The sequence below is a fragment of the Enhydra lutris genome, unplaced genomic scaffold (genome assembly GCF_002288905.1).
Source record: "Enhydra lutris kenyoni isolate GAN:26980312 unplaced genomic scaffold, ASM228890v2 scaffoldscaffold40, whole genome shotgun sequence".
In the NCBI taxonomy this organism is placed as follows: domain Eukaryota; kingdom Metazoa; phylum Chordata; class Mammalia; order Carnivora; family Mustelidae; genus Enhydra; species Enhydra lutris.
In genome coordinates, this window is record NW_019154124.1 from 17618639 (window position 1) to 17630137 (window position 11499).

General features: G+C 40.5%; 1 protein-coding gene across 1 annotated transcript; it reads left to right on the forward strand.

Annotated features, from left to right (window-relative positions):
• Positions 1 to 824: 824 nt before the first annotated feature.
• Positions 825 to 8871, forward strand: LOC111155252 (occludin-like). Its single transcript, XM_022515358.1, has 5 exons — positions 825 to 856; positions 1002 to 1217; positions 4591 to 4762; positions 6346 to 6387; positions 8770 to 8871. The coding sequence occupies exons 1-5, from the start codon at positions 825 to 827 to the stop codon at positions 8869 to 8871; spliced, it is 564 nt and encodes a 187-aa protein (XP_022371066.1).
• Positions 8872 to 11499: the final 2628 nt, after the last annotated feature.

Here is an 11499-nt window from a genome sequence, read left to right on the forward strand (position 1 = left end):
CTCTTCTTGCCCGTCTGCAGCTCTGCTGCCAGGGAGAGTTAAGCTCGGCATCGCTGTCACTCACATGTACTTAACCATTGCCATAGCTCTTGCTAGTTACTTCTGTGTTTGGCCTCGTTTTCATGCTTGGCACAGAAACATTTGCAATTAAAAATCTAATGCAATATTAAATAATTGCATTAGGAAAATAAGTCTAATAATTGTAATGCTTCCATGCCATTCAGTCTACATGGCTATAAGATGAACATAGCAGTTTAAATTTTTAGTACTTTAGTTTTTCTAGATTGTATCTTGACAAGAAAACTGCTGTATAGGAGTCTAGAATTAATATTAAAAATGCTTACCTCTGGGGTCCCTGGGTTGCTCAGTGGGTTAAAGCCTCTGCCTTTGGCTCAGGTCATGATCCCAGGGTCCTGGGATCCAGCCCCTCATCGGGCTCTCTGATCAGCAGGGAGCCTGCTTCCTTCTCTGTCTGCCTCTCTGCCTATCTCTGTCAAATAAATAAATAAAATCTTTAAATAAAAAATACTTACCTCTGAGAGTCATCTTCCAAAGGTAGATAGGTACGTGCATTTCTCTTCAACTCTCGGAATTCCACGAACCTGTGGAAAAGAATCCTGAGTGTTATTTTCTTGACCGCCTTTTGTGGAGTAAGTCCCTGGCACAGGTCCAGGAAACACCTCTCCCACAGCAGCCTGGGCTTCCTAAAGTGCAGTCTTGGGTCCATTTTACTCAGAAGGATTTCCAGAGGGCCTCCTCTTACATTGGAACCTGAAAGCCTCTGGTGTGTTCCAGAGGGTCTGTCTGAGCTGGTGCTAACCTGAATGCAGGAGCCTGGGGATCTCCGTCATGCGGAGTACGTGAATTGCTTGTGCGAACGCACATAGGTGTGGATGTCTCTTAGTGTGTACTGTTGTGGCTCTCTGTGGTTATGGTGCTCTTGCTGGCCACGGGCTGTAGTGGACCCCGCCATCCCTGAACACTGCTTGCTGTTTCGTTAGGGTGCCGGAAGTGGTGCAGGAGCTGCCGGTGACCTCGCCCATGGATGACTTCAGGCAGCCTCGCTACAGCAGCAGCAGCAACTTCGAGACGCCTTCCAGAAGGGCCCCCACGAAAGGAAGAGCAGGCAGGTCCAAGCGGCCGGAGCAGGACCACTATGAAACAGACTACACGACTGGCGGAGAGTCGTGTGATGAGCTGGAGGAGGACTGGATCAGGTAGTGGATGGCATCGTGCGGGAACCGCCTATGCCGGTTCTGATGTTAGCCTGGGCCAGACGGCTGGGGGAGTGCTTGCCGGCTCAGCTGGGCTTAGGTGGTGTGATTTCATCCTTGAACAGCCAGGACTGGAGGCTTTTTTCCCCCCTAGTACTCTTTGATAACAAAGGTGGATGGGGAGGGGTCTGTTTGGCTGTGACTGTGTCCTAAAAACATGTTGAGCATCTTTCACGAGGTGACTGATGAACCCCACCAGTGTTCGGGCGCCCCTGGCATTCACTTTTAAGTTAAGATTTCATGATGAGACAAGAGAGTCTTTTAAAAGTTTAATCCTCTGGGTGGCTCAGTGGGTTGGGCCTCTGCCTTCGGCTCTGGTCACGATCTCAGGGTCCTGGGATCGAGCCCCGCATCGGGCTCTCTGCTCAGCGGGGACCCTGCTTTCCCCTCCCTCTCTGCCTGCCTCTCTGCCTACTTGTGATCTCTGTCTGTCAAAAAAAAAAAAAAGTTTAATCCGGAGGACTTTGGCAAACAGTTACGTAAACAGTGAACAATGCGTGTTCTGGCGCAGATGTGGTTAAGTTCCTGTGTGTGCTGGTGGTTGAGTTACAGTGCATCATTACCAACTCCACTTGTGGGTGGTGTGTGGCCCTTTGATGCTCAGGGATTCTGAGAAGTGGGGTACAAATCAGAAACATCTGCAGTGTGAATCTTGGTGCATCAAAACATTGCTTCTCAGGGTGAAAGGAGGGATGAGTGGTATAGTAGAGTATGAAATCTCACTGGTGATTCTCATTCCTCATTCCCCTTTCTCCACAAGAGTTCTTGGCCAGGGACGCCCGAGTAGCTCAGTAGGTTAACCTCGGTTTTGGCTCAGGTGATGAGATCGAGCCACATTTCCAGTGGGGAATTTACTTGAGATTCTCTCCCTCTCCCCCTCCCCTGCATGCTCGCTCGCTCTCTGTCTCTCAGATGAATAAATCTTCGAAAATAGAAGTCCTTGGCCAAGTTCAGCCATCTAGCTATAAAATATATTTTTAACAAGAACCATGGAAGATTTAAATGAAAACTTTTTTTTTTTTTAAGATTTTATTTATTTGACAGACAGAGATCACAATTAGGCAGAGAAAGAGAGAGGGGGAAGCAGGCTCCCCGCAGAGCAGAGCCCAGTGCGGGGCTCGATCCCAGGACCCGGGGATCATGACCTGAGCTGAAGGCAGAGGCTTTAACCCACTGAGCCACCCAGGTGCCCCTAAATTAAAACTTTTAAAGATTTTTTTTTTTTAAAGATTTTTTTTTTTTAAGTTTTTTATTTGTCAGAGAGAGAGAGGGAGAGAGCGAGCACAGGCAGACAGAATGGCAGGCAGAGGCAGAGTGAGAAGCAGGTTCCCTGACAAGCAAGGAGCCCGATGTGGGACTCGATTCCAGGATGCTGGGATCATGACCTGAGCCGAAGGCAGCTGCTTAACCAACTGAGCCACCCAGGCATCCCTAAATTAAAACTTTTAAGAAGCCTCAATTCTTTTTTTTTTTTTTTTTTTAAAGATTTTATTTATTTATTTGACAGGGAGATCACAAGCAGGCAGAGAGGCAGGCAGAGAGAGAGGAGGAAGCAGGCTCCCTGCTGAGCAGAGAGCCCGATGTGGGGCTCGATCCCAGGACCCTGAGATCGTGACCTGAGCCGAAGGCAGTGGCTTAACCCACTGAGCCACCCAGGCGCCCCAAGAAGCCTCAATTCTTACTCCTCTTTTGAGCAAATCATTTCATTTCTCATCTTTGTAAAATGAAGATGTTAGGCCAATTTTGATGTAAAAATGGAAATTCCCTGTTGTTGTGAAGTTCCTTAGTCCTGTGAAATAATTCAGAGTATTTCCTCAGTGGATTGTTAGTTAATGAGCATCGCAGTGACACATAAAAAATGGCTAGTATATTGAGAATTACAAGTGATGCAGAATTTCAGGGCTTTTTTTTTTCCAGTTTTGTGCATTGCTGCATTATTTGTATGCTGAGCATGTATTTTTGTACATGTACATTTTAAAGTCTACTTCTGTAATCAAAGGACTCCAAATAAGCTATTCCTGTTTAGGAAAACAAGATCAATTTAAAAAGACAATCTAGGGGCACCTGGGTGGCTCAGTGGGTTAAAGCCTCTGCCTTCGGCTCCGGTCATGATCCCCGGGTCCTGGGATTGAGCCCCACATTGGGCTCTCTGCTCAGCAGGGAGCCTGCTTCCTCCTCTCTCTCTGCTTGCCTCTCTGCCTACTTGTGATCTCTGTCTGTCAAATAAATAAATTTTAAAAATCTTTAAAAAAAATAAAAAGACAATCTAAAAACTGTAGTTGGTAGCAGAAAACAACTACCTGGCTGTCACCTGCTCTGCCACTGTGATGACGAAAACATACTTTATGTTCCAAAATTCCAGTTTTAAGACTTTAAACAGAAATATTCTATAATTGTGTGGTGTTGTATATTTAGAATAAATGAGTTCCTATGACTTGAACCTTAAAGTTCATAAATGATTTTTAATTTTCTTTCTTTTTTTTTTTAAGATTTCTATTTATTTATTTATTTGATAGACAGAGATCACAAGTGGGCAGAGAGACAAGCAGAGAGAGAGAAGAAGAAGCAGGTTCCCTGCTGAGCAGAGACCCCCCCCCCCCCGATGCGGGGCTCGATCCTAGGACCATAGGATCATGACCTGAGCCGAAGGCAGAGGCTTTAACCCACTGAGCCACCCAGGCGCCCCTTTAATTTTATTTCTAAAAATTATATAAGCACAGTATTTTATTTTTAAAAGATGTATTTATTTTAGAGACCATGCACAAACTGAGGGAGAGGGAGAGAAGTAATCTCAAGCAGGCTCCCCACTGAAGTGGAGCCAACACTAGGCTTGATCCCAGGACCCTAAAGTCATGACCTGAGCAAAAACCAAGAGTCAGCCACTCAACTCACGGACACCCAGGCACTGCACTCCCCCCAAGCATAGTATATATATATTTTCAAGCATAGTATTTTTAAAAGCATAAGCAGTGATATATAAAGTATAATCATTCTTTTTTTTTTTTTTTGAGAGAGGGGAGAGAGTGGGCGAGAATCTTAAGCAGCCGCCATGCTGAGCATGGAGCCCAAAGATGATTGGTTTTATGACCTAAGCTGAAATCAAGAGTCTGATCCTCATCTGACTGAGCCACCCAGGTGCCCCTGAAGTATAATCTTCTTAAGAGAACTCATTTGCATCCCACCTTTCTCTTTCTATAAGCAACAAAACGAAAGCAGGAGATTGTAATTTTCCATATCCCACCAGCTTCATTATCTTTGATGAAGAAATACTGGAGTTTATGTCTGCTAGAGTCATAGTCATTTTCTCAATTTTTAGGGAATATCCACCTATTACTTCAGATCAACAAAGACAACAGTACAAGAGAAATTTTGACACTGGCCTGCAGGAATATAAGAGCTTACAAGCAGAACTCGATGAGGTCAATAAAGAACTCTCTCGTCTGGATAAAGAATTGGATGACTATAGAGAAGAAAGTGAAGAGTACATGGTAAATTCAGACCTGATAATTACATATTATAGATGATGTTATTCTAATCTATGAAGATAGAGTATCCTTTCTACTAATGCAGACTCAGATTTTGCTAGCAGTTCTCAAATTGATTTCCTTGAAAAACAACTGAAATCCTGTCTTGGATGAAAGTCTTTCCAAAATGAAGAGTGTACTAATGTAGTTACAAAGTACAAAAATTAGTCTATGTACATGTATCCCTTTCTATTAAAAAAAAAGCTATATTTTTCTATTTATAAACACAGTTCATTCTTTATATAAAATATTAAGCAAACAGAATTGGGTACAGAAAAATAAACTGCCTTAAATTCTGTCAGTTGGTTGTCACCAAAATATTGGTTGTTAAAATAGCCCCTTCGTGCACAAGTGCACCTAGACACACACCATCTTTGATATGAAGTTATCTTGTGTTTTACTACATCCTTCTTAATTATTTTACTCAGCAGTAGTTTATGGTGGTGGTGGTTTTTTTCCCCCTTGGCTGAGATAATGTTTGTCTATGAAAGTTACTCTTTCCTTTTTATTTTTATTTATTTATTTATTTTTAAGATTTTATTTATTTATTTGACAGACAGAGATCACAAGTAGGCAGAGAGGCAGGCAGAGAGAGAGAGGTGGAGGCAGGCTCCCTGCGGAGCAGAGAGCCCGATGCGGGGCTCGATCCCAGGACACTGGGATCATGACCTGAGCTGAAGGCAGAGGCCTAACCCACTGAGCCACCCAGGTGCCCCTACTCTTTCCTTTTTAATCCCCCTTTCTATACTGTACTCTTTACAAGGAAGTCACTATGCCTACATCACCCTTCAGGAATGGGAAATTATGCTTTAGCTCTTTAAAGACAGTGCACCTACACAAATTATTTGGAATTCTTGTGCATAAGAAATTGGTCACTTCCTTGCATTTATTTATTTTAATCATTTATATCAGTATTGACATAAGTTTATGTCAGTACTGACATAAATGGATATCTGTTTTATGCTTTGCGTTATAATCCAATACTAGTTTGAATGGATATCTGTTTTATGCTTTGCGTTATAATCCAACACTAGTTTATTGCTCAAAATATTTTATATATGTATAGTATATAATATATTAACTTGTATCTGTAATATATACATCACAAATATATATATTAGTGTGGGTATATGTTTGTACACTTACATATATACATAATACATATGTATTTCAGTTAGTTACTAGGGAACTCAGACCAGTTTCATAATGGGCTGTAACCAGGTGAAAGCTATGCTTTAGTGAAGAGCTCTCTGGTGTCAGCGTGGCACACGGACCACATGGGGACAGATGAGAGGCAGCTAAACAAAATAGTTAACCTGCCTATGAAAATGAAACGTGAGGAATAAGTCATGCATTTCTCTTTACTGGCTGCCTTAAGGCCCCCTTGCTGACTATGATAGTTGTCAGAACTAAAGTCTTCATTATTTTAATTGCCTGTCATTTTGGCATTGGTGTCAGTTTTAGCTCCAAAATAGAACATCGGGACTGTTATTTTTGAAAGAGAAAATGCCCCACTAACCATCCTCTATTGTGTTTCTCATTGACAGGCTGCCGCTGATGAGTACAATAGACTGAAGCAAGTTAAGGGAGTAAGTATCCCAGATTGTAAGATCCTTCGAGGAAGAATTTTTCTATTATGTCTTTTACTTAACCTTTTGAAATGACTATGAACACCTTATCACATAAGCACTGATTATGACAAAAGGCCCTAAGACCACAAGCTGAAAACTGTAACAGAAGGTAGAACTTAATTTCAGTTGTTTGCAGCTACAACCAATTCTGATAAGCTTTTTTTAAAAACTTGAAGTATATATATACAGAAACCACACATCATGAGTGTACGATGTGGTAAATTTTCACCAAGCGACCATATACCTTTGTAGCTGGCACCCAGATGAAGAAATACATTTCCCAGTGTATACATTTCCCTGGCAAACCCTCTTATGCTCTCCTCCAGTTTTCCTTCTCCCCAGAGATAACTACCATCCTATCTTCTACCAACATAGAGGAGTTTAGCCTATTTGGACTTAATGTGCATGGAATCATGTAGTATGTATATTTTAGATGTGATTTCTTTTTTAAAAGATATTATTTATTGGGGCGCCTGGGTGGCTCAGTGGGTTAAGCCGCTGACTTCGGCTCGGGTCATGATCTCAGGGTCCTGGGTTCGAGCCCCGCATCAGGCTCTCTGCTCAGCAGGGAGCCTGCTTCCTCCTCTCTCTCTACCTACCTCTCTGCCTGCTTGTGATCTCTCTCTGTCAAATAAATAAATAAAATCTTTAAAAAAAAAAAAAAGATTTTATTTATTTATTTATTTATTTGAGCAAGAGTGAAAGCACAAGCACTGAAGATCAGAGGGAAAAGCAGGCTCTGTGCTGAGCGTAGAGTCTGATATGGGCCTTGGTTGGGTTTGGGTTGTTCCCAGCTTATGGCTTTTATAATTAATGCAGCTTGAAACATTTTTGTAAGTGTCTGTGCACATGTGAACACATTTGTTAGATGTGTGCTTGGGAGTGAAATTTCAGGGTCATTGGGCAAGTATCTCTCTGACCTTGGGTAAATGGTGTCAACAGCTTTCCTGGTTTGCCAGTATAATCCCAGCGAGCTGTGTAGATTCCTTTTGCTCCATATCCTTGTCAACACTTGGCTTTATCGGTCTGTCTAGGTTTAAAACTTTGTTTTTAATAGATATTAAATTTTTTTAAAAATCACAAAACACCATAATTTTAAATGCAAGAATTTAAAAGAGTATGTAGTGGGGCATCTTTGTTCTTGGGGTTTTGAGTTCAAGCCCCATGTTGGTTGTAGAGATTACTTAAAAAATTTTTTTTTAATTTTAAAAAAAGGAAAGGAAAGAGTATATAGTAAAATTCCCTGTCTTACTCCCCATTTACCTATTTCTCCTTTCCCAAGTCAACCAATATCACCAGTTTTTGTTTGACCAATTGTTTTTTAAAGATTTTGTTTTTTGGGAGGCTCCTGGGGGCTCAGTTGATTAAGTTGTCTGCCCTCAGTTCAGGTCATATTCCCAGGGTCCTGGCATTGAGTCTGGCATTGGGCTGTCTGCTAAGCAGAGAGTCTTCTTCTCCCTCTCCCTCTGCCCCTCCCCCCCATTCATGCTCACTTGCATTCTCTTTCTCTGTGTGTCAGATAAATCTTTTTGGGAGTCCCTGGGTGGCTCAGCTGATAAAGCATCTGCCTTTAGCTCAGGCCATGATCCCAGGGTCCTGGGATGGAGCCCCACATTGGGCTCCCTGCTCAGCAGGAAGCCTACTTCTCCCTTTCCCTCTGCCTATAGCTCCCCATTTGTGTGCCCACTTTCTTTCTCTCTCTGTCAAATCTTTGAAAAAAAAATTTTTATTTTTGGGGTGCCTGGGTGGCTCAGATGGTTAAGCGTCTGCCTTCGGCTTAGGTTATGATCTCTAGGTCCTGGGATCGAGCCCTACATTGGGCTCCCTGCTCTGCTGGGAACCTGTTTCTCCCTCTGCCTCTCCCCCTCCTGGTGTGCGTGTGAGCACACACTTGCTCTCTCTCAAATAAATAAATAAAATCTTTTAAAAAATTGTTTTTAAGTTCTCTCTACACTCAGTGTGGTGCTTGACCCCACAACCCCAAGACCAAGAATCACATGCTCTACCAGTTGAACCAGCCAAGCACCCTTGTTTTAATGATTTTTTTAGATGATGTGTTAGCAAAAAGTCCAGTTAATTTTGGGGGTCACTTTACAAATCACTAGAAATTAGCATATGCTTTGTAAAACTCAGGTTAAAAGGTACAATTGAGCAAAAAGAATCAACCGCCTGTATGATCAGAGAAACTGCCATAAGCCTGTATGTCTTACTCCATTCCTCACTCCCAACAATTTTGACTAATATTCCATGATTATTTTGCTTCACCTCTGCCTTCCTAGCAGCTAACACAACTTGTTTTTATTCTGTTAAATTTACCTGGTTTATTTTTTTCTTTTTTAGTCTGCAGATTACAAAAATAAGAGGAATTATTGCAAGCAGCTGAAGAGCAAATTGTCACACATCAAGAAGATGGTGGGAGATTATGACAGACAGAAAACATAGAAGACAAATGGCATACAATTGAGAGATTAAGAAGTATTTGACATCTCTGCAATGTTGTCAGAAGGCAAAATGACTTTGGATTCTAACCCAGGAGACCAAGTCTTTTTGATCATTACAAAGTTTTGGTAGCTTTAATATCATCAGTATTAAAGCATTTTATAACTAGCTTTTGATAATCAACTGGGCTGAACACTCCATTTAAGGATTCTAGGCTTTAAACTTCGGCTGCTGTATTAAGGACTGACTGACTACAGGTTGAGGATTTTAAACCCTGAAGGAAGGTCCCACGGTGACGTGTGCTGTGAACTTGCACAGTCTTCTCTTAATACGTAAGTGCGCTCATTAGTTCCCATAGGCTATCTCGTCCATTCCTCCTGGAGTTCTGCCTTCAGAACTGTTATTTATAACCATTCCTTCTCAGGTAAGGAAATTCTGTCCCTGCAGTGAAGTGTCTGAAGTAAAAGTGCTTGTTTCCTGGCTTGCAGTTTTGGTTAAGTCTGTTTTGTGACTTGAGTCCATGAATAAAAGTCCCTGGCCTTTCGTATGTTAACTAACTATGTTAGCTAACTACAACCTCCCTATTGATTTTTTTCTGCATATCAATGGTGTTAAAAGAGCTTTTATTATTTTATGTTATCCAGATAATAAAGATCATGTAAAAATAACAAATTATGGAAACTTAAAGATTGTATATAGATTCACCTTTTAAGAATCAAAATTTAAAGCTCCTGGTTAGAATTCTGTTGTGTATTCTAAAATACTTTGTAATCTTTTATGGTTTACATGCATTGTTTGTTGTTGTTTTTTTTTTTAAACCAACTAGGCTTTTTCATTATATCAGAGTATCTGATGACGTTGCTGATTCAGTTGTGACTTGAATTGAACAATGTTCAGGTTCTGTACATACTTTCTAAGGTATTAAACCTGGTGTTGTCTCTCTTTCATACACTTGTTTGACATCATTAGTGCTATTAAGGTTCAGAAAATCATACTCAGTTTTATCTGTTCATGTTTTAAACTATTTTGGGTGCTGTGCTGGTTGCTCACTTTCCCAATCTTGGCTATCAGAAGGATGATTTTTCTGGAAATAGAATGCAATCCCACAAAACACGAAATTACTTCAGGTGGTACCCTCGGTTCACCACTTGTTTTTTAAATTTAAATTTTTATTAGTGAAGTGAAATTAGCTGATAGTAGTGGGCATATAGCGAACCCATTTGGTTGTGATTATCCCCTCAGTTTAGAATTGTTTTTGTGAAAATATTTGAAGAATAAACTTTAAATAATCATTAGTATACAATTCAGACATTTAAGTATGTAATTCTTTATATACAAGTCTGAGGGGCTGCCTGGGTGGCTCAGTGGGTTAAAGCCTCTGCCTTCGGCTCAGGTCATGATCCCAGGATCCTGGGATCAAGCCCCGCATCAGGCTCTCTGTTCAGCAGGGAGCCTGCTTCCTCCTCTCTCTCTGCTTGCCTCTCTGCCTACTGTGATCTCTGTCTGTTAAATAAATAAATAAAACCTTTTTAAAAAAAAAAAAAAGGTATATACAAGTCTGAATCATTTTCCGAAGATACATCTTAAAATAATTTTTCTATTATAACATTGATTCATTTCTTCAAATTGAAGAAATTCTTAATTTTCCATGTGCCCTAGATACTTACTACAAAAGGTAATAGTTTATAGTTTTCATACCTTTTGGTTTTACACCAGATGGTAAAGACTCTCTTGAGCAACTTAACTCAGTTTTATGTATGCTAAAATTGAAACTTCTTTGTTCTTGGAAGTCAGTGTACTTAGATTATGAAGATGGGAAGGTTGCTGGGGTTCTGACAAAACAAAAGTGTACAGCTGAATGAACAAAATCAAATAGCATGAATTTCCATTGTAAAATTGTGTCAGAAAATTGGATTTAGAAATAAAATAACAAGAAAACCATTTCTCAAATGTGGTACTTAAATACCACTTGGGATTAACCAGCTGGATATAACTTTAAGAACCACTTAGGCCAGATTCTAGTTTGGAAAATTAAAGGTTTAGATTAGACATCGGAGGTCTGGTACAACTCTGACCTGAGATGCTTACTTCTGCAGTCTGCCTTCTACTATAAACAGTTGTTCCAGAAGTTCTGTTGGGAAAGCCTGTGATCCTGCTGATAGTTGCACACAGGGATTCCTTTATGTATGTGATTCTGTATTAAAAGTAGATAAGATCAATATTTTAATTTCTCTGTATTTTGAAAAATTTAAAGAAATATAGAAAACTATAAACGTATGTATATCCATCTTCCAGAAAGAACAGGTGTTAGTTTTTTCATATATGCCTTGTAGTTTTGGAAATAAATTGAAGGCTACTAGTATTTCTAGTAAAAGTTAAACTGTATACACACACATATATAAAATTATCATTTAATCCTTATAACATTCCATTGACATGTAATCATTTCTCATCTTCATTTAACATGTAAGAAAATGTGGTAGGTTGACTGGTCCCCCGTCACACAGTGGCACGTGATTAAATAGGATTGGAATCTTGGTCTGTTGGAGTATTAGGTTCTGTACTCCCATTCTGGGTTAACTGTCACTAAATTCATGGGTTGGGTAAGATGGGATTGCTCTGTCTGGTGTT